Source organism: Vombatus ursinus, unplaced genomic scaffold, assembly GCF_900497805.2.
Source record: "Vombatus ursinus unplaced genomic scaffold, bare-nosed wombat genome assembly UNPS02014791.1, whole genome shotgun sequence".
In the NCBI taxonomy this organism is placed as follows: domain Eukaryota; kingdom Metazoa; phylum Chordata; class Mammalia; order Diprotodontia; family Vombatidae; genus Vombatus; species Vombatus ursinus.
In genome coordinates, this window is record NW_020954569.1 from 57,640,058 (window position 1) to 57,668,037 (window position 27,980).

General features: G+C 35.1%; 1 protein-coding gene across 1 annotated transcript in view; it reads left to right on the forward strand.

The window, feature by feature from the left end:
• The window catches only part of PIK3C3 (phosphatidylinositol 3-kinase catalytic subunit type 3), a 184,911-nt gene that overhangs the window by 123,074 nt on the left and 33,857 nt on the right, over positions 1-27,980 (forward strand). Inside the window, exons 22-23 of the mRNA XM_027869092.1 lie at positions 13,935-14,103; positions 27,360-27,450. Of these exons, the coding sequence (XP_027724893.1) occupies positions 13,935-14,103; positions 27,360-27,450 (260 nt within the window). The remainder of the gene's footprint in view (positions 1-13,934; positions 14,104-27,359; positions 27,451-27,980) is intronic.

Genomic DNA, 27,980 nt, shown 5'->3' on the forward strand with positions numbered 1-27,980 from the left:
GTAACAGCCACGTTGTGCAATGAGTAACTTTGATAGACTTAGCCCTTCTCCACAATGCAAGGATCTAAGACATCTCCAAAAATCTCGTGATGGAAAATGCTATCCACATCCAGAGAAAGAACTATGGAGTTTGAATGCAGATCAAAGCATACTATTTGCCATTTTTTTTTTACTTCAGTTTTGTTTTGTTTCCTCTTTCTTGTGGTTCCTCCTATTGGTTCTAATTCTTCTTTACAACATGACTAATGTGAAAATATGTTTAATAGGAATGTATATGTAAAGTCTATATCAGATTGCACACTGTCTTGGGGAGGGAGGGAGAGAAAAATTTAAAACTCAAAAGCTTATAGAAGTGATTTTTGATAAATCAAAATAAATTAATAAAAAATTTTTAAAAATTAGATTCTATACCATTTGGTACATATATATCTACTGTTGATAATTACTTCGCTGTTTATGTTACCTTTCAGCAAGATATAGTTTCCTTCATTAACTCTTTTAATTAATCTCATTTTGCTTTTGCTTTGTCTGAGATCATGAGCATTATAACTGGTTTTTTTTGTTTGTTTATTTTTGTTTTTGTTTTTTTACTTCAGGTGAAGCATAATTCAGCTGCAGCCCCCTACCTTTACTGTGTGTGTGTGTCTGTGGTTTCAGATGTGTTTCTTGTAAACAGCATAGTTTAAGATTCTAGTTTTTAATCCACTCTGCTCTCTGCTTCTGTTTTGTGGGTGAGTTCATCCCATTCACATTTACAGTTACGGAAACTGTGTATTTCCCATCCTATTTTTCCCCTGTTTTTCTCTCTCTTTGTCTCTCTCTCTCTTTCATACACACACACATACACACACACACACACACACCTTTCACCTGTCCCTCACAAGTACTTTAATTCTGACCTCCCCCAATCTGCCCTACCTTCTATAACCCTCCCTTATCCTTACCACTTCTTACTGCCTTATAGGATAAGATGGATTTCTATATCCAACTAATTGTTTATGTTATTCCCTCTTTAAGTAGTTCTGATGAAAGTTAGGTTCAAGCATTGCCCACCTCCTCCTCATCTTCCCCTCCACTTTAATAGCTCTTTTGTGCCACATTTATGTGAGATAATTTACCCCATTCTGTCTATCCCTTCCTTTTTCTCCCAGTGTAATCCTCTTTCTCACCCCTTATTTTTACTGTTTTGGATATCATTCCATCATACTCAACCCATTCCCATGCCCTCTGTATACTCCTTCTAATTACCCTAATATCAATAAAGTTCTTAAGAGTTATAAGTATCATCTTATTAAGTAGGAATGTAAACAGATTAACCTTATTGAATTTTTTATGTTTTCTCTTTCCTTTTTACCTTTTTATGCTTCTCTTGTTTCATTTTTAAAGATCATTTTTTTTTTAATTTAACTCTGGTGTTTTCATTAGGAATGCTTGAAAGTCCTCTGTTTCATTAAATGGCTATTTTGAAAGATTATACTCAGTTTTGCTAGGTAGATGATTCTTGGTTGTAATCCTAGCTCCTTTGCTTTCCGGAATATCACATTCCTAGCCCTCTGCTCATTTAATATAGAAGTTGCTAAATCCTGTATAATCCTGCCTGTGGCTACAGGATATTTGGAGTGTTTCTGGATGCTTACAGTATTTTCTCCTTGGCCTGGGAGCTCTGGAATTTGGCTATAATATTTCTGGGAGTTTTCGTTTTGTGATCTCTTAGGAAGTGATTGATGGATTCTTTTAATTTCTAGACTCTTTTTTTGATTATGACTTTTAGGTTGTCTAGTAATTCTTAAATTATCTCTTCTCAACCTATATTCAAGGTGAGTTATTTTTTCCAGTGAAAATTTTCACATTTTCTATTTTTTTCATTCTTTTGATTTTGTTTTATTGTTTATTGATGTCTCATGGAGTCATTAGTTTCCACTTGCCCAGTTCTAGTTTTTAGGAAGTTATTTTCTTCATTGAGCTTTTCTAAGTCTTTTTCCATTTGGCCAGTTCTACTTTTTAAGGAGTTGTTTTCTTCAGAGAATTTTTGTACCTCCTTTTACATTTGCCCAATTCTACTTTTTAGGAGTTCTTTTCTTCAGTGAATTTTTGTTTATTTCTTTCCATTTTTTGTGCTTTCTTTACCAAACTGTTGACTTTTTTTTCATGATTCTCTTGCATTCCTTGCATTTCTTTTCCCAATTTTTCTTCTGCTTTTCTTATTTGGCTTTTAAAATCCTTTCTAAGCTGTTTCAGGAGTTCTTTTGGGGCCTAAGACCAATTCACATTTTTCTTTGAAGTTTCACATTTAGCCATTTTGACCTTGTCCTCATCTAAGTTTGTGCCTTCCTGTCAACATAGTTACTCTCTATGATCAGGTTTTTTTTTTTTTCTTTGTGCTCATTTTTCCAGCCTTTCCTGACTTTTCACTTTATGTTAAAGTTGGGCTCCACTCTTAGAGTGAACAGGGCACTATCCCATCCTTCTTGTGCCAATACTCAGAGCCTTGCTATTGGCTTACACTAGGCCTCCAGACCTTGCTGCTGGTTTGCCCCTGCTGGCTTTGTTGCTGGCTCCCTGAAGTGTAGCCTGAACCAAATTGCTCCTCTCCCACTTCAGTGACAGACCTTTCCTGCTAACCCTCCAAGGTGTTCTGGACTGAAAAACTGCTTCATTGCTCCAAATTTGGTTTTGAGGCATTGTTTCAAGGTTGTTTGAATGGGAATTTGGGAGGTCTCAGGCAAGTTTCCTACTCACTCTTTCATGTTGGCTCCGGAAGTCCCTCTGTTTCTAATTTCCCAATTACTGTCAAAAGTTACAGCATTCCTCTCATTCACCTAGACTCACAACCTAGGTGTCACATTGAATTCCTCATAACCCGCCCCGACTCCTGGCTCCCCAATATCTAATATGTTGCCAAGGTCTGACAATTTTCTCTCTGTAATACCTCTTGCATATTCTCTCTTCTTTAACATTACCACTGCCATAATACAGGCATTCATCACTTCACACCTGAATTATTGCTGCTACCTCCCTCTTCCCCCACCAGTCTTATTATATCTTAACACCCCTCCTCTCCCTAGGGGACCCGCCCCCCCACATACACACTGTGATCCAGGGATACTGGCTTCCTTCCTGTTTTTCAAAGATGACATTCCATCTCCTCACTCAGTGCATTTTCACTGACTGTCCCCTGTGCCCAGAATTCTCTCCCTTTTCATCTTTGCCTTCTGGCTTCAGGTGTTGTTGTTGTTGTTGCTGTTGTTGTTGTTTAGTTGTTAGTCATATTCTGTTTCTATACGACCCCGTGGAGTCCATTGGGTTTTCTTGGCAAAGATATTGGAGTAGTTTGCCATTTCCTTCTCCAGTGTGTCCCCATTTTACAGGTGAGGAACTGAGGCAAATAGAGGTTAAGTGACTTGCCCAGGGTCACATAACTTGTAAATTTCAAAGGCCAAATTTGAACTCAGATCTTCCTGACTCCAGGTCCAGCACACTATCTACTGCACCAGTTTAATTGATGTAATGTCCTGGATTCAGTGGCTTCTTTCACTTCTCAGCTAAAATCTGCCCTTCCATAGGAAGCCTTTCCTAATCCCTCTTAATTCTAGTGCCTTCCATATGTCAGTTATATATAGCTTGTTTGAGGATAGGTTTTTTCATGTTGTCTCCCCATTAGACTGTCCTGAGTATTGGGACTGTCCTTGGTCTTTTTTTGTGTCCCCAGTGCTTACCAGTGTCTGGCACATGGTAGTCTCTTAATAAATGTTTACTGACTGACTGAAAGACAGAAAGAATAAGTGATATTTACAGTTAAGTATCGGAGGTAGGCTTTGAACCCAGGTCTTCCTGACTTTAGGTCCATTACTCTAGCAGTTACAAAACATAGATGTGAAAAGCGTCTCTAATCTTAACTTTAAAGTCTAGCTCTTAGTTTATAAAAAATCAGACTACATTGTTAATGCCTGCTTGGCATTCTAATAGTGTGGAAATTTCACTAGGGAGATCAAATGTATACAAATGAAACAAATAGAACTTAGCATTTGTACCTGTCTTGGGGACTTATTATTTTATATTACATACTAGACCTATACTCGACAATAACAATTACTTTGTTATAGGTGAACTTTACATTTCTTCAGCTCCTACCACTGCCCACACACAGGAGGCACTTAATGTATGTTTGCAGAATTGTCTTGAACTGGAGAATATAAGGTACTCGATTATATGGTACAGACTACAAACACTATTAAAAGAAAAGGAAAGGTCATTTTGAGTTGGTGTAGTCATAAAAGACTTAGTTGAGGATGATGAAATTGAACTTCCTTGAAAGACATATAGGATTTATTTTTGCAACAAATGAGGTGAATAGTTCAGTTATGAAAGTGGAATAAGCATAAATCCCAGATTGATGAGTTTTAAACTTTGTGTAAACAGTGAATTCATCTAGCAAAGTGAGTTTTAAAAATTCTACCATTTGAAAAAAAAAAAAAACAACCCTCACTATTAAATGTCATGAGTTTCAAGTCATCATTCCCTTCAAGTTATCTGTGTGCTAAGCTATCTTGAACTAAATTTTAGAAATTTCTCAATGTCTCTTATGCAAATAATAGCAAAATTAATTCGCACTTTTTATTTCCTGTGTATTGAGAATATGCTTCAAGAGGATGTAATAACAGTCAACAGAGTTACTTTGTGTTATGCAGATTTTAGCTCTTGACTGTTCAAGGTGATGGATTTGAATTAGACCAAACTCCCCAAACTTCTTATTTAAACATGTTTTCAACCTCATGAAGTATATTTTTAAAGCCCTATTAGTTTCATTTAGAGAAATTGACTTTTAAAAAGACATTCTCTTTGGTATGTATGAAGATGAATTTTCTTGAAACATTAATTGCCTCTTTACAAACACAGGCTCTGAACTTGCAAAGCTTAATACTTATTCTATTATCAAGAACTGATTCTTTTATGTCCCATAATTAGGCAGTAATCCTGATCTTTGTGGATAATGTTATAAGAAATCAGACTGTGGTGGAATGGGAGTTTTGTATTCTTAACTTGGAGCCAGCAATGAATTGTCAACTTCTAAATTCCAGTAAAGCGTGCTTTGGGTGCAATGAGTTAATTGGGTATTTGTAATGAATTTCTCAATCTTCAAAGTGTATTAACTCAAACCATTGGAGTACCATTTAATGCACGACAACACTAGCTTTGCTTTTAGGAAGTAAACATACTCAAATCAAAACTTTTGTGTTTAAAATTAGAATTATGTATGTAATATTATCCTGCTTAACCTAACTACAGTGAGTGGACATGGGAGAAAGTTTCAAAAAGCATTTGACAAATTTCCATGCTGAAGACTGTTCTTACATTTTTTAAAAAAATTATTAATAGTAATGTTTCCATGAGTTTGGAATTGTTTGTTCATGGGTAATGCATGTGACAGAAAATAAAAGGTCCAGGGATAAATTGGAATTTCTGTGAATGGGAAGGTCTGAACAATGAGAACTTCAGAGATTGCTGTTGGGAAAAACTTTATTTTGTTCCATTCCTCTTTAAAGTCAGCAAGCTGTTTCTGTGATTAGTTTTTGCTTAATATATTTTGAAGCAGCCCTGTTACTACAGGCTCTGTTCTCTTTCCTTGCTTCCTTCCCACATATCCTCAGTACCTGCAAAATTCCCTCCCATTTGTCAGCCATTTCCATAGATTTGGAATTTCATTTAACTTATTGATTCCTTTTTCTTTTATTTATCTAATTTTTCCCTTCCTTTTTCATTTTTTCCCATCTCAGCTATTTAATTCAAAAACTGTCCTTTCTTTCCCTCTAATTTCTTTTTATTATATTGCTTTTTCTTCTGTACCTTTTTTAAGAAAAATTTCTTTTCTTTGTTGTTTTCATTAGTTCTTATGCTTTTTTATTCTGAAATTTTATATTCCTCATCTTCATACTTATTATATCTTTAATTCCTTTAATATCAATTAAAGCCTCTGAATTACCAAGTTTGAACTCCCTTTTCTGTTTAATTTCTGTATTATTGCTTTGTAGATCTTGTCCCATTATTCTTTTTTTCTATTGTGTCTCAGTCTTAGAAGTCTATCAATTCATGAGGAAAGTAATGAGAATAGAAGCATTGCCCTATAGTGAACATTACCCTGCAAATCAGGTGGCCCACTTCTGTCCCCTACCCTCTGCTTCCTATTTTCTGTGAAATCTCTTCTCTGAGTCCACATCTTCCCACCCTTCTGGTTGCTGGTTGCCCCTTGCCTCTTGCCCCTAAGAGATCTAATTTACCTTTTTCTGAAGTAGAATGTTGCCTTTGGAGGCATACCACTCTCAGGAAGTGGTTTCGCTGTATACCAACTCCCCCCCCACCCCGATTAAACCCATTGTAAGAGACTCATTTCCTGTTATAGACATATACTTCTTCCCCCATGAGACCTTCCCTTTCATTCCCACCATTTTATTACCTCTCTTCTGCTATTTAAAAAAAAAAAAATTCTCTTCTTTTTAATTTACCCATAACAGTACAATAAAAAGATGATTGTATATGAAACTGCAAGTCTACAATACACAATATGCTATTCCTTTCAAATATACAACAAAATTATCACATAAATTTGGTTTTCTTTTTTTTCTTCCCTCCCCCTCCCTCACCCTAGAGATGGCTACCATTAGATTCAAATAAGGGTGTGTGTATAAAATTATTCTATACATTCTTATATTTATCATTTCTTTCTCTGGATGCAGATAGCTCCTTTCTTCATATGTCCTTTATAGTCAATTTGAGTATTTATAATGGTCAAAATAACTTACTTGCTCAAAGTTGTTCTTAAAACAATATTTTGGTTGCTGTATACAATGTTCTTTTGGCTATTCTCATTTCACTTTTCATTATTTCATAAAAGTCTAGTGTTGCAGTTTTATGGTGTGTTGTGGAGTTGTCTCGAAAAAATTCAGACCTGGGCCATCTGCAATCCAAGGAAAGGCATTTATTGAGAATGACACCTTTCAGGAAGTGTGCTGGGTTCCAAGAGGAACCAGCAGTTTAGTGAAAGCAAGACAGATTTTTATACGGCAAAAGATGCAATTACATGACAATATATGAATATTAAAAAAGGCAAGAGGGGTTTGTCAAGGGATTAGGTAGTAGGGGAGGGGTCCCAGCCTCAGTGGAACTGCACATGTAGCTACCCATAATGCCTACAGAAAAACCCTTTTTGGGGGGGGGGGGCATGCATGTATGATAATGATATTAAAATAAGCTTCTCTATATCATAAGTTCACCTAAAGGATGGCTTTTGCTATTATTGCAAAAGTACCTACTTAGGGTTAGTCCCTTCTATTGTTCTGGGGTCTACATCTTGTTCAGGCATCTTGATGGTGCTCCTTTCTGATTTACTGGCTCTTGTGGTCTTGTCTGAGATTAGATGGATGTGGTTGTGGTTGAGTGCATAGACACACCTGCTGTTTCTGTGAGAAATATGAAAATTGGACCTAGGGGCAGTGGTTAGCTAGAGGCAGTGGCTAGGATTCCATCACATGGACACACCTGCTGTTCCAGGGAGGCGTATTTGGGATATTGAGTATAGTGGGGGAGGTATGCCCTGTTAAAGCTAGATTGTGTGGTCAAATCAGGACATGCCTGCTATTTAGTGAGGCCTATAGGAAGATTAGAACATTGGGGTTGGGGGCAACTTTTTTAGGATTCCATCACTAGGAAACAATGAAAAAAAGTATACAGGTATGAGGTTTAGTAGTACCAGATCTTAAACTATATTATAAGGCAGTAATTATCAAAACTATCTGGTACTAGCTAAGAAATAGATAGGTAAATCAATGAAATAGAGTAGACATACAATTTACAGCAGCAAATAAAGATAACATTGTATTTAACAAGTGTAAAGACTTAAGATTTTGGGTTAAGAACTCATTATTTGGTAAAAATTGTTGGGAAAACTGGAAAACAGTATGGCAGAAACTGAGCACGGACCAGTATCATACCATTTACCAAGATACGGCCAAAATGGTACATGGCCTAGATAAAAAGGGTGATTTCACAAGAAAATTAAAACATGGAACATATTACTTATTAGATTTATGCATAGGTGAATAATTTATGATTAAACAAAAGATAGAGAACAAAATTAGGTGTAAAATGGATAATTTCTTCCATTTTCTTGTATCCCCTTTTCTTGTTGAGAGATTACAGGAATTATCTTCCTTTCATTGTTCACTTAAAAATTTTATCAATGTATATCCCAATTTCACCATTATGCAGTTGATTGATTGAAATACTATTTAATTTACTTTTAGAGAGTAAACATACTCAAATCAAAACTTTTGTGTTTAAATTAGAATTATGTATATAGTATCATCGTGACTGTAGGACAGAGTCACCAAGGTAGTAAAGGGACACAAAATCATGCCATTTGAGGATCAGTTAATAGAACTTTATTCTTTATTATTATTATTATTATTATTAATTTACTTTTAGTTTTCAACAATCACTTCCATAAGCTTTTGAGTTTTAAATTTTTCTCCCCCTCCCTCCCCAAGGTGGCGTGCAATCTGATATAGGTTCTGCATTTACATTCCTATTAAACGTATTTTCACATTAGTCATGGTGTAAGGAAGAATTAGAACCAATAAAAGGAACCACAAGAAAGAGGAAACAAAACAAAGCAGGAGAAGGAAAAAAAAGAGCAAATAGTATGCTTCGATCTGCATTCAAACTCCATAGTTCTTTCTCCGGATGGAGATAGCATTTTCCATCATGAGACTTTGGGAAATGTCTTAGATCTTTGCATTGATGAGAAGGGCTAAATCAATCAAAGTTAGTCATTGCACAACATGGCTGTTACTGTGTACAGTGTTCTCCTGGTCCTGCTCACTTCACTCAGCATCAGTCTATTCGGAAGTCCACCTGCTCATCATTTCTTATAGCGCAATTGTATTCCATTATGTTAATATACTACAACTTGTTCAACCATTCCCCAATTGATGGGCATCCTCTCAATTTCCAATTCTTTGCCACCACAAAAAGAGCTGCTTTAAATATTTTTGTACCGGTGGGTCCTTTTCCCATTTGTATGATCTCTTTGGGATACAGCCCTAGAAGTGCTATTGCTGGGTGCAATAAAAATTGCACATTTTTATAGCCCTTTGGGCATAGTTCCAAATTGCTCTCTAAAATAGTTGGATCATTTCACAACTCCACCAACAATGCATTAGTGAAGAACTCTGGTTTTTTTTTTTTAAGAACTCTTTTTTTTGTTTTTGATTTTTTTTTGGGGGGGGGGGGTTGGTGAGGCAGTTGGAGTTAAGTGACTTGCCCAAAGTCACACAGCTAGTGAGTGTTATATGTCTGAGGCCGGATTTGAACTCAGGTCCTCCTGACTCCAGGGCTGGTGTTCTATCCATTGCGTCATCTAGCTGCCCCAAAGAACTCTATTATTAATCAAAGTCTTGGGGCATGGGGGGGGCGGGAAGATGGCATAGCTAGACTTGATACTGGGCTTCAAGTATTTGAAGGTCTGTCATGAAGAAGAAGGATTACACTTGTTCTACTTAACTCCATAAGACAAGACTTGAGATGAGTAGTAGTTGTAAAGAGACAAATATAGACCTGACATAAGGAAAATTTCACAGTACTTGGAACACGCTATCTCAGAAGGTGACCCCTTGTTGGGTTTGTTGCAAAGAGGACTCTTTTCCTAAGAAAATAATCTTCAACTCTGAGATTCTGTAATTTTGTAATTATAGCAGGGTTGGGGAACCTACAACCTGGAGGCCACATGTGGCCTTCTAGGTGGCTACTACCTTTTGACTGAGTCCATGTTTTACAGAACAAATCCGTTTATTAAGGGGATTTGTTCTGTGAAGTTTGGATTCGGTCAAAGGGTTGTAGCCACCTAGAAGGCCACCCCTAGTGGCTTCTCAGTTTTATTAGTAAATGATAGAACAAGGATCAGAAGCTAGATCTTTAAGCTTCTAGGTCACTGCTCTTATTACTATAGTAGGCTGCAAAGGACATACAGGTCATCATGGCTTACCTCTGTAGAAATTGGTGTAATATTGCTGTAGCCAGAAGTGTCAATAGTGCTGGAAATGATTAGGAAGCACATTTAAAGTGTTTTTGGTCACTTCTTGAAGAAAAATATGGAAGTAGTCAAAAAACTATAATGATCAAAGGAATAACACGTGAGGCAGCTAGATGACACAGTAGATAGATTATTGAACATGGAGTCAGGAAGATCAGAGTTCAATCCTGACTAAGACACTTACCAGCTGTAACAAAGAACAATGCCTGGAACATTAGGAGAGGTATATCTAGGGCAAATAGCTGTAAGTGTACCATTTTACATAGCTGATATAGTGATTAGTACAAGAGTGTTTATATACTGAAACCATTCAAGTTATGGTTTAGATAAATAAATGCATGGTAAACCCATAGCAGATTATTAAGTTTGGTGCTATGTTCCCAGCAGTTTTAAGAAGGGCAACAGTTATTTCTCACCAGGCATTGACACTTCAAAACAGAATACTGGTTTGGTAGACCCTTTAAGTGTAGCCAATTATGGTAATTCTTATGTTCTTATAAGGATCAAAGCCTGTTTTCCCCTTGCTATGTATGCTTTAAGCTATTTATAAGTAATTATCATATTATCCCACTTCAACATTCAATTGGCATTTACTCTACATAGTTATTTTAATTTCTGTGTTTTTTTAAGCAATTCTTCCAAGGCTGTGATCATTTTGTTCTCTACGTTTTAAGAAAAATGTTTTTAAATTGTAGCTAATCCAGAGAAAAACAACAGATACGGTTTTCAGAATTGGAAAATTGTTCCTAAGAAGAACAGTTATAACAGTTGGTATTAATCTATCTAAAGAAATGGTGAGTTGATAACTGGCTTTAAGCATTTAGTGATTTGTCATAATGAGGGCCCTCCCCAGCTGGTATTCTTTTTCATAGTGAACAGAAACTGATACATATCTTAAGTTCCCATGCCTTTACTTTGGGATTATCTCATTCCCTAGCTTGTTTCTTTACTTACCAACTTCCATTTGAACCCCAAATGTGAAATCATAAGTCTGTGTCCCTGTAGCTTCTACTTAATTGTTCTTTTTGGAGACTAGTATCAGTACTTACAAAGTTGATAAGTATCCTACAACATGGCTCATGTAAAATATGATCTTAGACTCAGAATGCAACTTCTCATATAGTCTTACTGACTTCATCTAATTTTCAGTGTTATGTTCTTTGTGCGTGTGTGTGTGTGTGTGTGTGTGTGTGTGTGTACATATACAGTAAGGGCTATAGTTGGGAAATGTGCTATTTTTCATATAGCATGCATGTTACTAAATTTGAAAGAAATAGAAATAGAATATTTAGAAGACACTGAGGATAGAAATGAAAAACAACATAATATCTGCCTTTGAAAAAAGTATTTACAAAGCTTTAGGATCATAAATATTAATGCCGTACTGATAAATTGATAAAATGTTGGTTTGTAAAGATTTTCATTTAATATGATTCCATGTAACAGAATTTAAGATCAGGAGATAACTAAATGGCCTAGCAATGAAAAATTCATTCATTTAGAGTTTACTGTGTGCTAAGCATTGAACCAAGCACTAGGAATACAAATAGAAAAGGCTTGACATTCCATACTTTCAAAGAGTTTACACTCCATTTGAGGGTTGCAATACATGAAAGAAATTGGCTCCAAGGCAAATAGAAAGGCATGGAAGTCCAAGAAGTTCAAGATCAGAGCCCATAGCCAAGGGATCCTTAGGCTATTATGGGTCAGATAACAGCACTAAAGATCTACAGAGATAGAAGCAGAGTATAGGCTAAAGCCTGGTGGGTGTGCATTTTTCTCAAAGGAATAGCATTGGTGACTGCCATTTTATCCACCAGTGTGAGTAGTTAAACAGCACAGACGGATTCTGAAGCCTTTGGTGGGACATGGTTCCCAGGTGACACTTTTTTATCATAGGATCTCTGTGATGTAGGTATATAAGTATTATTACCCACATGTTGCAGATGATTCACCACATTTGAGGCATTCACTTAACCATGTCTTTAGGGATCCATTTTAAAATTTTCCCAGGAATTGAAGTCAGATTATTGACCTGAGGTTTGTAGACTCTATTCTTTTCATTAAGAAAAAAATATATATATTTATATATTTGCTGTTTTCTGGACAGTGCATTGAAATCATCAAGAAAAGCTAAGGCTCTTTTTCTGTGGCCCCTTTTATATTGTATGTTAACTTCTTGTTAGCCATTTTTATCCTATCATTTTCAGTGCTAAGGTTATCCTTGGCAGAGAAAACAGAACCAAAATAAAGATTAAACGGTTTTACCCTGTCTCTTTTGGCTGTTAACATCAACCTATGCTACTCTAAGCAGAGGTCCAGCCCCTCCTTTGGTTCTTATTCTCCCAGTCTAGGTCCAGGGAAGGGGCTGAACTGTTGATTTCTCTGAACTATCAGGTGAGGAAACTTTCTCTAGCAATGCAGTTCATTCTTTCTCTACAACTTACAGTCTTTGAGAGTTGCCCAAAATGTTAGAATCAGAAAGACCTGGATTTGAATCCTGCTCCCAAAACTTGCTGGGAGAATGTTTGTAATTCATTTAACTTTTATAATCCTTTGTTTCCTTATATGCAAAATAGGAATAATACCTAAAGTAACTGCCACAAGGGGTTAGGAGGCTCAAATGGGATAATGCTTGTAAAGTATTTTACAAATTTTAAAGCCTCACACACACATATTTACACACACACATACATATACATATATACATGTATACATGTTAACATATCATTATTGTTATTATTATTCACCTTTAGACAGCTCTGATTGTTAGGAAGTTTTTACTGACATCAAACCTCAGTTTGCCTCTTTTGACTTTTACTTATTGTTTCTGCCCTCAGTGGACAAATAGAACAAGTCTCATCTATTGTTCACATGACAGCCTTTAAGATACTTGAAGGTAGCTATCATGACCTCTCTGCCTCTCTACCCCTTTGAAAAAAAAAATTCCAGGCTAAACATGCCCAGTTTCTTCATCAGATCTTCACATGCCATGAACTCAAAACACTCTCATACCCTTGATGCTCTTCAGCTTATCATTGTTCTTCTTAAATTGTGGTGCCCAATACTGAGTGCAATACTTCAGATGAGTTCTGATGAGTTCAGAGTACAGTGGGACTATCAACTCCCTATTTTTGGAAATTGTGCCATGTCTTAATACAGCCCAAGATCACATTAGCTTTTTTGGCTACTATACCACATTGCTGACTCATAAAGCTTACAGTTCACTAAAAACCCCAGAAAAAAAAAAACAAAAAAACTAACAAAAATACTACTGTCACTCTAGAAATGGTTCAGTAGAGAATCATCAGAGTGATTATATATTTGGAAGAGGTAATTTATAAAGAAAAATGAAATAAAAATTAAAGGAACAAGGGGTTACTCAGCATAGAGAAGAGTAATTTGAGAGAGATGATTTAATAAAATATCTTCTTATATTTGAAGTTGTAATGACACTCTCTGTTGTTGGAGATTGAATGAATCAGAGTAAATTTAATCTACACCTTAAGAAATTTGTTACCAAAAAAAAGTGAAATCCCAGCTATGTCTTAAATACTGGGCTAGGTTATTGACTTTGTCTTAAAAATAAAAGGTAGTCACTTACCTCATATGGTATAATTGTGGCATTGAAAGGTTGGGGGTATGGACTGAAGAAATTTTGAAGATCACTCATAACCTCATGATTGTTTGGTAATACATTTTATGTACTTTATCATGAGCTAGTATGCCTTATAAAAAACAAGATATGAGTTCTATTTAGATATATAGTTCTGAGAGTATGAATTAAGCTTCTGAGTCTTAATTTTAAAGAACTGAATAGAAATAAATCTTATCTCTTCCTCATATGTAGGCAAACTCTTCCATATAGACTTTGGATATATTTTGGGTCGAGATCCGAAGCCTCTCCCTCCTCCAATGAAACTGAATAAAGAAATGGTGGAAGGCATGGGAGGAACACAAAGTGAACAGTATCAAGAGTTCCGTAAACAGTGTTATACAGCTTTTCTCCACCTGCGAAGGTAAAATTAGCTATATGCTATTGATGGTTTTGGAAATTTTTTACCCTTTTCATATTACATGATGTGCAATATGACCTCCTTCAGTATGGAGTTTAAGGGAATGTCCTACATGCACAGTCTTCAGTCTTCTTTATACTTTCTTCCTGTTCCAGAATGACATGGGTGACAATACTTCTTATTATCTCATTGGAAGATATTTGAATAATAATATGCAGAGTACTGGATTTAGAGTCAAAAGACCTGATTCCAAACATGGCTTTACTTTATACTTCCAGTATGACCTTGAAAAACTCACCTCTTGAAGTCTCTGGGCCCAACATTTTCAAAGTTGGAAGAAACCTTAGATCTCATCTAATCTAATGCATTCCTGACTGAGAATCACTCTCTATAATATCTCTAACTAGTGTTCATCCATCTTCCACTTGTAGACCCTTGTTGAAGAAAAACCTAGTACCTCCCCAGATAGTCCATTCTATTTTTAGATAGTTTTAATTGTTAAGAAATTTTTCTTTACGTAGAGGTTAAAGTTTCTTCTATCCTCTGGCTTCAGTTGCTCCTAATTCTGCTTTCTGGGTACAAGACAGACATCTGCTCCCTCTCGCATGTAGGAGCCCTACAAATACTTGAAGACATTGGATGACCTCCTATGCCTTTTTATCCAGACTAGACATGTCCAGTTCCTTTAACAAATTCATATACGTCATAATTTTTAGACTGTCAACCATTGTGGTTGCATTTATGCTTTCAGTGTCCTTAAAATGTAGTACCTAGAGCTAAGCATAAATACGGTTTAAACAGGAGACAGAACACAAATCACACCTCCCTAGCTCTAGACACTATTCTTCTTAATATAGCCCAAAATTTTACTAGTTTTTTGCTTCTGTTGTATGACGTTTTTGACTCATATTTTGCTTGCAAGCCACTTAAATACCCAAATCTTTTTCAGACATACTATTGCTTATCAAAATCTTTTTCAATTAAATTCAGTAAGCATTCATTAAGTACCTGCTGTGTACCAGGCACTGAGCTAGGCACAGGGGGTACAAAAGTAAAAGTGTGAGTCTATATCTTCATGGAGCTTACATTTTACTTTTTAGATCCTGACTTTGTCATGCACTTTGTCAGCTATACCTCCAGGCTTTATACTGTTTTCAGGTTTCATAGACATGTTATGTATGCCTTTATCCAGGTCATTGATAAAAACCTTCTACAAATGGAACCAAGCACAGACCCTGCTGTGTTCTACTAGAGACCCCCTTCAAAGTTGTTATTAAACCATTAATGTCTTTTTGGGTTTTATCATTAAACCAGTTCCAGATCCTCCTGGTTATGCTGTTAACTTTCCCCATCTCTCCAGCATTTCCCTATAGATAGCATGAGACCATTTCAAATACTTTGGCAAAGTTTAGGCAAAGGATATCTATAGCAATCCCTGGCCTACCAGTTTTACAACACTTTGCGAAAAAGAACTGAGATTATTCTGTAGTAGTCTGTTCTTAACTTCTGCTGGCTTTCTTTATTACCATTACTTTTTCTAGATGTTAATAACCATCCTTTTAAGTAAATCATTCCAGGCTGGATATGCATGCCTACAATTTCTAATGGGGAAAATAAAACTGTGTAACTGCTTGAGCATGAGAGCTCTGAACTTTATTTAGGCTAAAGCTGATAAAATGTACTTACTAAACCCAACACAAATATGCCCCAGAAAAAGGGCAACAGAGGCTGCCTAACGAGGGGCAAACTGGCCCAGGTGGGAAATGGAGCAGGTTGAGGCTTCCATACCTATCATTAGTAAGATCAAATCCATGAATGGTCATTGTACTTCCAGCCTAAGCAAGGTAGAGAGACCTACTCTATAGAAACAAACAAAAAAAACTAGTATTTGGCCAGGAATTGAATCAAACTCACTTGTATTATATATAATACAATACCTTTTTTTTTACTTTTTTTAAAACTGGGATAATAATTCCCCTTCTGCATTCTTCTTGTAGTTATGCTCTCCATTATCTTTCAGATCACTGACAGTGGCTCAACAATCATATCTGCCAGTTAGTTATTTTTCTAGGAATGATCATAACAGTTAACTCAGAATCTTCCTACTCGTGGATATTGACATATTTATGCCCACTATTTGGCTTCAATCATTTATCCAGTTCTGAATTTGCTTAAGCGAAAGTCTGACAACTTTGCCTATTGTAGAAGAACAAGTCTAGCTCAGAACAGAAAGATGCTACACCAGTAAGATGTTCATTAATTCTATGTCCATGAAAATTCTTAAGAAAAAGAAAAATGTAAAATGCCTCTTAGCCCTTGCCAGACCTTTCTTCTTCCTCAGTGGTGTTGAAGTAGTAGTGGTGAGAGAGGGGGCCAATAATATTAGTAATCACAAGTTTTAGATTGTTTATAAATATTACTATTGTAATCTAAATGAGAGCTCTTTATCCAGTGACCATCAAATCTATGTTCTATTGTAAGAACTGAACCACATCAATATTTTCATTCATTTGTACAATAACTGAATCTAGAAGATAAAAGAAAGTTACAATGAAATGCAAGGATATCTTAGCTTCTCCTCAGATAGACAAACAAATTGGCAGAGTTGATTTTTCATTATATGCCCCAAAGCAATAAGAAACATCATTTCATGGAGTGCTTGGCTATCTTGCTGTGCAATGCTCACAGTGAACATAAGCAACGAGATTAACCTAAGGATAATTATAGCTTATATACTACCATCTGTTACAGACAATAAAGAGGTAGAAAAATCCTATTAAAATTTTGACAAGATCCTCCAAATCAAGGCAACATGTTCATTAATATTTGGTGACCTGAATGTAAAGAATTGTTTTCCGTCTGAACTGATGGGAGGCATGGTCACATCAGTAAAATGATAGATTTTTTGAATTATCACTATACATATGTGTGTATATACTTATACACATGTATATATCTCCAAATATACATACATAGCTCTATACATGTGCATACACACATATCTCCAGATATACAAAGCTCAAAACAAAATGGAGGTCATAATAGCACCCATCACAGACTTGTTATGACAATAAAAGGAGATAACAAGTACTTAACAAACTTTAAAGTGCTATAAAAGCTTTAGCTATTATTGTTATTATTATAATTTCACATTAACTTTACCTCCTTTTTGAAATATCTCCAATATCCAATAGTTTTCCATATCCAAAAGTTTCATATAAAAATTTTCAAAGTGTAATTCTCATATCTGTAATTTTTTTTGTATCAACTGTCAAATCAAAAGAAAAGATATTACCAGAGAGTTGTATGACTGAGAAAGGAGATAAGCTGGTCATAGCAGTAGTAATATTAAAGTATATTTTCTTAGTTCACAGTGCAACTCTGCTTTTGCTTTTAGCTATTCAGTTCTTTTGGAGATATATCCAAAACCATTTTTTTAATCATGGATCCCACCTCACCATTTCCTAGTCATACCTGTTATGTCAGTTTGTTTCCTTACACTAAGATCTTAATTCAACTTGATTATTACTCCTGGTTTGCACATTGGCCATGTGAAGCTAGACAAATCTGAGGGGGTTTTTCCTGGCTTTTCTTTTTTGGATTTTGTCTTCTATGATTTTCTGAACATGCTACATTATAGTTATAGTCTATAGCATCCAGCTATAGGCAGATTTTTCCCCCTTCTTATTATCCCTTTTCATTTTAAAACCTTTTGATTAGCTATGAAATACTTTACAAAAATATTTTCACCAGTCCTCGGTAGGTATACTCCATCCCTAACCAAGAGCCCATTATTTCAGTTTCCTTATTTGTAAAATTAGGGGTTAGACAAAGTTGTCTCCAAGGTTTCTTCTACCTTTAAATCCCATGAAAGAAAAAGGCACCCAACTCTCCAAAGATTATGATTACCAAGCCTCACAGAAAGAGGAGCAAGCTTAGCTAGAAATGAAGCAGACATGACTTCTACAGAGTAAGATCAGCATACTGGCATCGCTTTCAATAAATTCTAAGCATTGTACTTTTTTAAAATGGGAAAGGACAGAAGGAACCAAGCTAAAAGATCTGTTCCCTGTAATTATTCCTTTGTCTGTAGCTGGTAACTGGGAGTTCTGTGGGGAATCCTCTCCTTACTTCAGTTGGCTTCCCCTTTTGCCATCTAATAAAAAAGCACTTTTTATTTGAAGTGATACCAAATCACTTATCTTTAACCTGGTAGTACCCTCATCAGCTTCATTTCTGCCTCTTCTGCCATTGTTTTGAGGTTAAGGTCTTATATGAACCAAAAGAGACCATGATACATAGTTTTATCTCCTGTTTTAACACCTTGATCTTTTCTAGAAAGAAGTAGTTGATTTGTCATTCACCCTCACGTCTTTTCCCAGGGTCAATGTACCTCATGTCTTCATCGAAGTTTGTTATTTAGGGTTGATTGTTACTACATCATCAGAAAGTAACAAGAATGTTTGCTTAAATAAACAGCATGTAACTCCAGTGATTAATCAGAAACGACAGGACCATTTGCTTCTGACTCTCTTTTCAAGTTAACTTTAGCCTAGTTTCTCACAAGTGGGGTTTGTGTTATCAGGGGGAAAGTACAATAACAAAGTAGCACATTAGATAGGCTTGGCATTGGCATTGACTAACGACAGGTTAAAATCATGCACTCTCTGCCAAGGTTTTTTTAAAGGATGTATTATTTGAGGCATGTCTGTGGGACAGATGTATAGAAATTTATACTCTTATTAATCTTGTTTTATCTTTTCCATAAATAAATCTTCATTTTATAACCTTCTCCATATGGCACGTTTCACACAAACTATTTTGCAAAATGCTGCCTTGTTTGTCCTTAGAGTGGCTAAGTATATTGGTGTAACTTTCTACATCTCCTAAGAGAGTGAGAAGTAGATCAATGTTCTTTGGATTTGCCAACTGATGCAAAAGCACTTTACACATATGAAAGTTCTTTAATAAATATATGGATTTTTTTAATAAATGAAACACTGCAGAAAACTACATTGAAAAGTAGTGATCTCAGAAAAGAGGTAGACAAGATAATATGAAATCATAGCTAGAGAGATGTCAAAGGTACTCTATCTCACTGAAAACAGAAACAAACCAGTGCCATAGAAATAGTCATTCATTTTGGATTGACAGCAATTCAACAGGGTGAGAAAACAAAGAAGTTATTAATTGAGAACTCAAAATAGCACTTTCAACTGCCGGACATAATCATGAAGGTAGTCCGCACTTTAAGCCTTCTTTATAGTATAGTTTATTACAGAAAATTGCTTCTTTTAAATTTAATGTTAGGTTTGCAGTATTATTTACATTACTCCTTCCAAGGATGTTGATAGAAACATTTGCACTTGAAAATTTTAGACTCTCTATGATGTCATATTGTAGATTTGTCTGTTAGACATTGTGTTTAGGGTATGATTGAATATTAATCTGATAATTCAGTACAAAATAAATGTGTGAATTATTTGATTATCAGTGATTCAGAACTATAAACCAATGAGCCTACTTTCTTGTTTTCCAATTTACATTTTTAATGTGCATAACAGATGTGCTTTTGTAAATCTAGAAAAAACTAAAAATAAATTGGTTCTATTCTAACTGTAACTTTAAGTAACTTGCCCAGGTCACACAATGAGTTAGTTGCAAAACAGGCATTCAAATTCAAGTCTTATGACTCTCAAGTTCAGTTCTTGGTACTTAGCACAATGCAGTGTCCCAATAAAATGAGATAATACATTCATATAGCAAGGTTTTGAAAGTAATGTGTACCTACAGTATGCAAATATACCTGCAGTATGCAAATATGTTAGGTGAAAAATATTTGTGAAGGACTGTTGGAACTTGATATAGTTGTTCATGGACTGCCTTCATCATAAATGCAAATACATAAATGCCTCACCTAGAAACTGAAAGAAAATTATATTCGATTAAAAAAAAATCCTTACCTTACATTGGCCAGTTGATACTGTGACCAGAATTATTGGGATGTTTAACTTCTTTGGACTTGTAGGCTTTTAAAGTTTCCTTTTATCTTTTTTGATCAAATGAAATGATGCGTATTTTATTTGAAATGGTATTGGACTGTTATAATTAGCTAGGCTTAGCGTAGGATAAATCAGAACATAAAGTAGAATCTTCTTCGATCATAATATAGACATTCTACTTTAAAAAACCAGTCTTTATAAAGAAGGTAAATGAGATGATCATTCAGATGTCATTATTAAATTCTTTACCTTATAAATGTGATCAGAAGCTTTCCTAATTAAATGTTTATTGATCACTGTTGTTTGACAAATCCAATAGAAAGAAGAAATTCAAATTAGCAGATTCTACTGCCAAATGAAGGTAAAATATCCCTGGAATTAGTCATTCATCAGAAAAATAGTTTATTGTTTCTCACTTGTTCAGTCATGTCTGAGTCTTCATGACCTCTTGGACCACAGCATGCCAGGCCCTTCTGCTCTTCACTATCGTTTGAAGTCTTTCCAAGTTCGTGTTCATTGTTTCCATGACATATCTATTCATCTCATCGTCTGCCATCTCCTTTTCCTTTTGCCCTCAATCTTTCAAAACATCAGGGTCTTTTCCAGTGAATTCCATCATCTTCTTATGTGCCCAAAGTATTGAAGCTTCAGCTTCAGTATTTGACCTTCCAGTGAATGGTCTGAATTAATTTCTTTAAGTATTGATTGGTCTGATCTCCTTGCTATCCAAGCGACTCTCAACGTCTTGTCCAGCACCACAATTCAAAAGTGTTGATTTTGTGGTGCTCAGCTTTCTTTACAATCCAACTTTCACAGCTATACATTACTACTGGAAAAACCGTAGCTTTGACTATATGGGCCTTTGTCAGCAAGATGATGATGTCTCTGTGTTTTGATATGTTGTCCAGATTTGTCATGGCTTTCCTTGCAAGGAGCTAGAGTCTTTTAATTTCATGGCTGCTGTTGCTATCTGCAGTGATCTTTGAGCCCTAGAATATAAAATCTAACATTATTTCCATTTCTTATCACTCTGTTTGTCAGAAACTGATGGGACCAGTTGCAAAGATCTTTATTTCACCCTCTTTTAAGCTTCAAGCCAGGTTTTATACACTCTCCTCTTTTACCCTCATCAAGAAACTTCTTAATTCTTCTTCACTTTCTGCCATCAGGGTTGTATCGCCTGCATATCTGAGATTGTTGATGTTTCTTCAACAAACTTAATTTCAGCTTTGATTCACCCAGTCTGGCATTTCACGTGATGTACTCTGCGTGTAAGTTAAATAAGGTGACAGTCTACAGTCTTGTACTTTTTTTTCCAATCTCAAACCAATCAGTTGTTTCATGTTTGGTTCTAACTGTTGCTTCTTGGCCCACATGCAAGTTCCTCAGGAGACAAGTAAGATGATGTGGTGCTCCCATCTCTTTTAGAACTTGCCACATTTTGTGGTGATCTACACAAAGGCTTTACTGTAGTCAATGAAGCAGAAGTAGATGTTTCAAAAACCAGCCTGCCTTTCTGGTAATTCTTAGTTCACTAACTTGCATAATCTTATGTGTAACCTCACTGGAGTGTGAAACGAGTACAGTTGTTCAATAATTTGAACATCCTTTGGTATTATCTTTCTTTAGGATTGAGATGCAAACTGATCTTTCCAGTGGCTACTGTTGAGTTTTCCAAATTTGCTGGCATATTGAGTACAGCATTTTAACATCGTCTTTCAGGATTTTAAATAGCTCAGCTGGAATTCTCTCACCTTGCACTATCCTTTTTGTTAATAATGCTTCATAAATCCCCCTTGATTTCATTCTCCAGAGTGTATGTCTCTAGATCAGTAACCAAACCATTATGTTTACTGATGATGTTAAGATCTTTCTTGTATAGTTATTTTGTATATTCTTGCCACCCCTTCTTAATCTCTTCTGCTTCTGTTAAGTCCCTACTATTTTTGTCTTTTATCATGCCCTTGAAACATTTCCCTTGATATCTGAGATTTTCTTGAAGAGAGTCTTTTCCAGTCTGTTGTTTTCTTTTATATCTTTGTATTGCTCACTCAAGAAAACTTTCTCATCTTTCCTTGCTTTTTTGGAATTCTGCATTCATTTGGGCCTATCTTTCCATTTGCTTTCCTTCTTTCTTCAGCTGTTTGTAAAGCCTCATCAGATAGCCATTTTGCTTTCTTGCTCTTCTTTTTCTTTGGAATGATTTTTGTTGCTGCCTCCTTTACAGTATTATGAACTTCTGTCCATAGTTCTTCAGGCACTCCATCTACCAGATCTAATCCCTTAAATCTAGTCATCACTTCCACTTCATAGTCATAAGGGTTGTTATTTAGGTCATACCTATGTGGTCTAATGGTTTTCTCTACGTTCTTCAATTTAAGTCTGAATTTTTCAATAAGAAGTTCATGATCTGAGACACAGTCAGCCCCAGGTCTTGTTTTAACTGACTATATAGAGCTTCTCTACCTTTGGCTGCCAAATATAAAATCAATCTGATTTCGATATTGACCGTGTGGTAATGTACATTTGTAGAGTTGTCTTTTGGATTAAGGCCCAAAGATGTTAGAACTTGAACAACCAGTATTACAGGTTGGAATAGAATATACATCTTCTGATTTTTAAGCTGGTATTCTTTTGAATGTACCAGTGTGTCAACAAGGAAATTATTTTTAAAACTTAGGGGGGAAAAAGACAGTATTAATCATTCAGAATGCCAAACAAGAATGCATTTGTCTCTCTTCTCTGTAAAATATTTTTGAATGTGGTTTTCACCAAGGATATTCTTTATGAAGACATGTAAAGGGAATAGGCAGGCTTTCAAAAATGATTTTCTACTGTAGCCCTCATCTTCACTCAAAGAATTGACTGAACTATGTAGAGAATATATGATTCTGTTATGTTTATTATTTATTACAAAGAGCATTTGACATGGCAGAGCAAATGTAAATCTGGGGATTCTCTTCACCTATACGGTGAATATGTTAAACTCATGAAAAATTATATGAATGTCAAAGAGCCAGCTTTGTTCAACTATCCTCTGAATATCACTATCAAGCAAGGCATAAAACAAGGACATGTGTAGCAAAGATGTTAGTAAGTGTCATGGAGAATGCACTTCACATAGTCCAAATAGAAGAGTAATTCCTTTTAAAGGTAAAGTTTTCCAAATTTCCTTTGTGCATAGTACTGTGCTTATTGCATCAAGCCCCAGAAAAATACAGGGCCTCCTCAGTGAGATCCATGGTCATTAGAGAGAGATAGGCTTGATAATACATACAAGAAAAAAAACTTGGTAGATGAAGAATACACACACACACACACAGCACAAGTTGGACTATATTTTTCAGTATAGAGACGATAGGAAATTCCATTTGAGTTAAGTGTCTTAAGTGTGATTTTCACTTATTTAAAATATTTTGACTCCATTAACTCAGATCTTTATGTTTAACCATAAGTTCAAAAACTTTCAAAATACAAACGTGAATGATCTGTTAACTATTTAGACAACTGGGAGTTAACTAAAACTTGAAAATTAACAGATACACTCTTTTGAAGAGAAGAAGACATGTTGTTTATTCTTTCGATCCACATTAAATATGTTTATTCAACAAACTAATTGCTGACATGATTTTTAATAAAGGAATTTTAAATATATACATGGTATCCCAAATTAAGTTTAATAAATTAATTTTATTACCAGGTGAGAAGTTATTACAATTATTTAAAATACTTCTTAGGAACATGTCTTTTTATATCAGCTAAAAGCTTATAAGTCAATGATTTATACATAAGTGGATTTCTGCATTGACTCATGTAGAAAAGAATTTTAGAATAGTGGCCTTTTAAAAGAATCTTTATTCCAACTTTTTTTTTTTTTTTACAAATTCATTTGAATTTTAATTGGACATTGCTGTTTAAAAGCAGTATGCTAAGATTTGGGTGAGATGCAAAGTACAGCTAAAACATGCCAAATTATGCCCCCAAAAGATAAAAGCTCTTTGTACAATGTGTCCTACACAAATAACTATTATAAAAAATATATAGTGAGATTATATGTTTGAGGAACTTTGGGACAGGGAGGTTAATTCCTTGTCCATAGTCGATAGCTAGTTAGTATCAGAACCAGGACTCTAAACCAGGTCTCCTAACTATTCTGTGCTTTTTCCTTTTGTGTTTAAAATGTGGATATCACATATTTCTAAGAAAACCATCATCATCAACTAAGTGACCACACCAAATTTCAAATAACTAGTCTACCTTTCAGCATTGCTACAATATGACTAACAAAATATTGTGTTTCTAAAAATTAGCATAATGGACCAAGAATTAACTTAACTTTAAGAAATGCAGCAAGAGTAATAGATGAGTATGTGTATGTATACACACACATAATACCACTCTCCCTTCATAGACAAAGCTGTGTGTATGTGCCCATGTGCCAGTAAAGCTTTGTCTATCAAGGGTGAGAAGTGTGGTTTTTTTTTCAGTTAGCAAATGTTTTATATAAACTTTATTGTAAAATATATTGGAAAATAAAGGAAAAAGATGGTTAAAAACTTTTATTCATGCAAATATAAATTCAGTCAGTTGTACTGAGTTTCTCAGTGGAGCATCTGAAAGGATATTTTCTCTGTCCTCTTCATCTTTTAAAATATGCCTGAGATAAGGATTAAATCCAATACAAAAGCATCCATTTAATAACTATGCACTAACTTTAAAAAAAAAAAACTATAGTTAATGATAAAAGACAGTGTGACCAACAGATTCACTGGGGATTGCACTGGTGACTGGACCAGTGAATGGAAAGTGCAGGTTAATGCTGACAGATGTAAAAGCATTAAGTCAGAGGGCAGTGAACCAAAATAGAAAGTACATATTAAATGGAGCAGCCATGCAGCATCCTTTCCAGAAAAACAGATTTAAAGGTTATTAGAAATCTTTGAAGCCATTATCAACATAGAGCAATTCTAGAAGATAAAAGTAAGGTGGAGATAGATTAGGATGCATACACAGTGGCATAAAGTGTAGGCACAGATATTAAAATGGGAAAGGGGTACATTAAATTTTTAAAGTAAGTGATTTGACTACTTTTACCCTAGATATAAAGTAGGGAAATTTTAGACATCAAATAATGTGAGGGTTTCAATGTCTTTCCATATATTCACTTTTTAAATACAATGAGCCACTACAGACTACTTAATGTTATAGATCAACACAGCCATTTAGATTTGCTTTACAACTATTTATATTTAAATAAGTTAATTTAAACACATAACATACAGTAATTTTTCAGTCACCCACTTCATCCAAACTCCACTTAGTTCAATTCAGCAAGCATTCATTAAGCATCTTCTTGTACAGGGCAGGCAATATGTGCTGGTGATACAAAGACATATACACATACATGCATGCATACATATATACATACAGATGTACATATAGACATACAAAATATAGATAAAGAAACAAAGCTAAAGGTAGTTACTAAAAATCGAGGGGATCTCAAAAGACGTCTGGTTGGAAGTTCCACTTGAGCTGACGTATATACGAATAAGTTCTGATAGACATAATTCTCGTTTCTTTTCTTCTAGCCCCTATCCACCTCCCTACTTCCATATTCTTAGAAGTATAATAATGATGTCCATTACCCATTTTTGAAAAATTAAGGATTGTCTTTATATACCTTTAGTCCTAACATTCAGCTACTAGAAATTATTCTTTTTTAAAAGTAGAAACAATTGAAGTATACATTTTTTAATACCTGCTGTGGCCATTCTTATATTTAAAAGAGTAAGTTGAAATCCAGAGTAACCAAGTGACTTGGCCCACCCCACACAAAAATCATTAGCCAAACTTAAATTCAGCTTATGAGCTCCCAATTCTCTAGGCTATATCTGATTACTAAATTATGCTTTTTTCTCTCTGAGAGAAGGGTAAACTGGCTAAGGTTTACTTTTAATGAAGACTAAAAGACTTCATCAAGATAAAAGTTTTTGTTTTTGTTTTTTATTATAGCCCTTGTTGATTTTCATGGGTAGTGTAAAATATTGAAAATGATGATGGACATTTTAAAATTTAGGTGGTCATTTTGTCACTAGAAATTACATTATCATTATATTCCAAGTATCATTATCATGTACTTTAGTGATTTTATCCTATAGTACTAATTTATGATGGAGTCTTATTCTTTTGTTTGATATATATTTGCCATGCTTTGAATATTTAAACTTCCTTATTAAAAAAAGTTCAAGACAATTCTACTATTAAGACATTGAGTTTCCAAGTGAAAAATGCTAATAGAATAGACATCTGAAACTTAAGCCTCCATAACATCAGCTCCATCTAGTTTAGTGAAATGAAGAATAAAATTAAAATGCATGGGTACTTTCATCTGGGTATCAAGGCAGTTTACTAATGTCAGACACCCATATGAAGCACATGCATAAAGATATGTCTTTTCCTCCCCAAAGGTTGATGTAAAAACAGATTGTCTAATTTTACTTTAAAAATCAGACTCTTTCTCTCTCCTCTTCTTCCTTCCCTTGCATTCCTAGGTTAAATTGTAGTTTCCTGATTTCTCTAACTTGTCATTGAAGGCACAGATGTCATCAATTCAACTTTTGTCTGTCCCCACTTTTCCTACAGAAATTTACTAGGTATTCTCCCCTCCATCAGTCTGTCAGTCAACAAGCATTTATCAAGCACTACTTTCAGCCATCAGCTAGGTAAAAGCTAGGCATTATAGAATGTACTATTTGGTGGGAATAAGTGATACTGTGCCCCAGCTGTCAAATAAGTACACAATTGGAATGAAATATTGTCCTTATGAGAATGTACTAGCTATGCTCCTTCCTTTATAGCGAGCATAGCGAGAACCACTATATTCATAATCGTGTGGAGTTATCCAGGTAATGTTTTGGTCTAAGACTCTTTCCAAGGAGTTTAGTTACCGGTTTACTAGAGGTCTAGAGATTAGCAGTGTAATTAATCTGTCTTGTACCAGGCTTTCAGGGAGTAAAGGCAGCTTATGAATAATCTCAATATCTTAATGATAATTATATCCAACATTTACATTATACTTTGAGATTTGCAAAGTTCTTTATGTATATTTTCTCATTTGATGATGTCCTAGTTTACTTGAAATGATGGCTGCAATAGAAAAGAAGTTGTCGTCTTTACTTCTATGCCATGAGTTGTTGGTATGAGAGAAATGAAGAATACTGACCTCACCATTTTACTTCACTCTGATCCTTTTAGGTATTCCAACCTGATTTTGAACTTGTTTTCCCTTATGGTGGATGCCAACATTCCAGATATTGCTCTTGAACCAGATAAGACTGTAAAAAAGGTAATTGTGAAGCTTTTTCCCTTAAACTATATTGACATATAAAGCCTTGGAGACAATGCAACTTATAAGGTTATTTGAATGGTAAAATTAACAAAAGGAGATGGAGTGACCTCAGGGATGGAGGTTCCTGGGTAGACTGATTGTGGAAGTCATCACAGGGAAGCACTGAATTCTAATACAACTACTTAAATGTTGTCTAGGTTTCCATATTAGACACTAATGGAATATAGCCAGTCATTTTCTTTTCCATTAGCCCAAACCAAACATACGTGGTTTACTTTGCTTATATGTTACGTACTTTAATATAATCTCATTTATCTTAGCATTCATTTTTATTGCTACAGAAATTAACTTTGGAAACATGTTTTTTGTTTATTCCTCAGTCGTCATAGTTATATTGTGATTCAGGATCCCACAACTACGTTTATCCAACTTGTAGGTGTTTAAGTAGAGAAACATGTTTCTGCCAACAGCAAATAGACTATTCATGACACTAGCTTTTGACATGCTTTGTTTTCTATAATTTTATT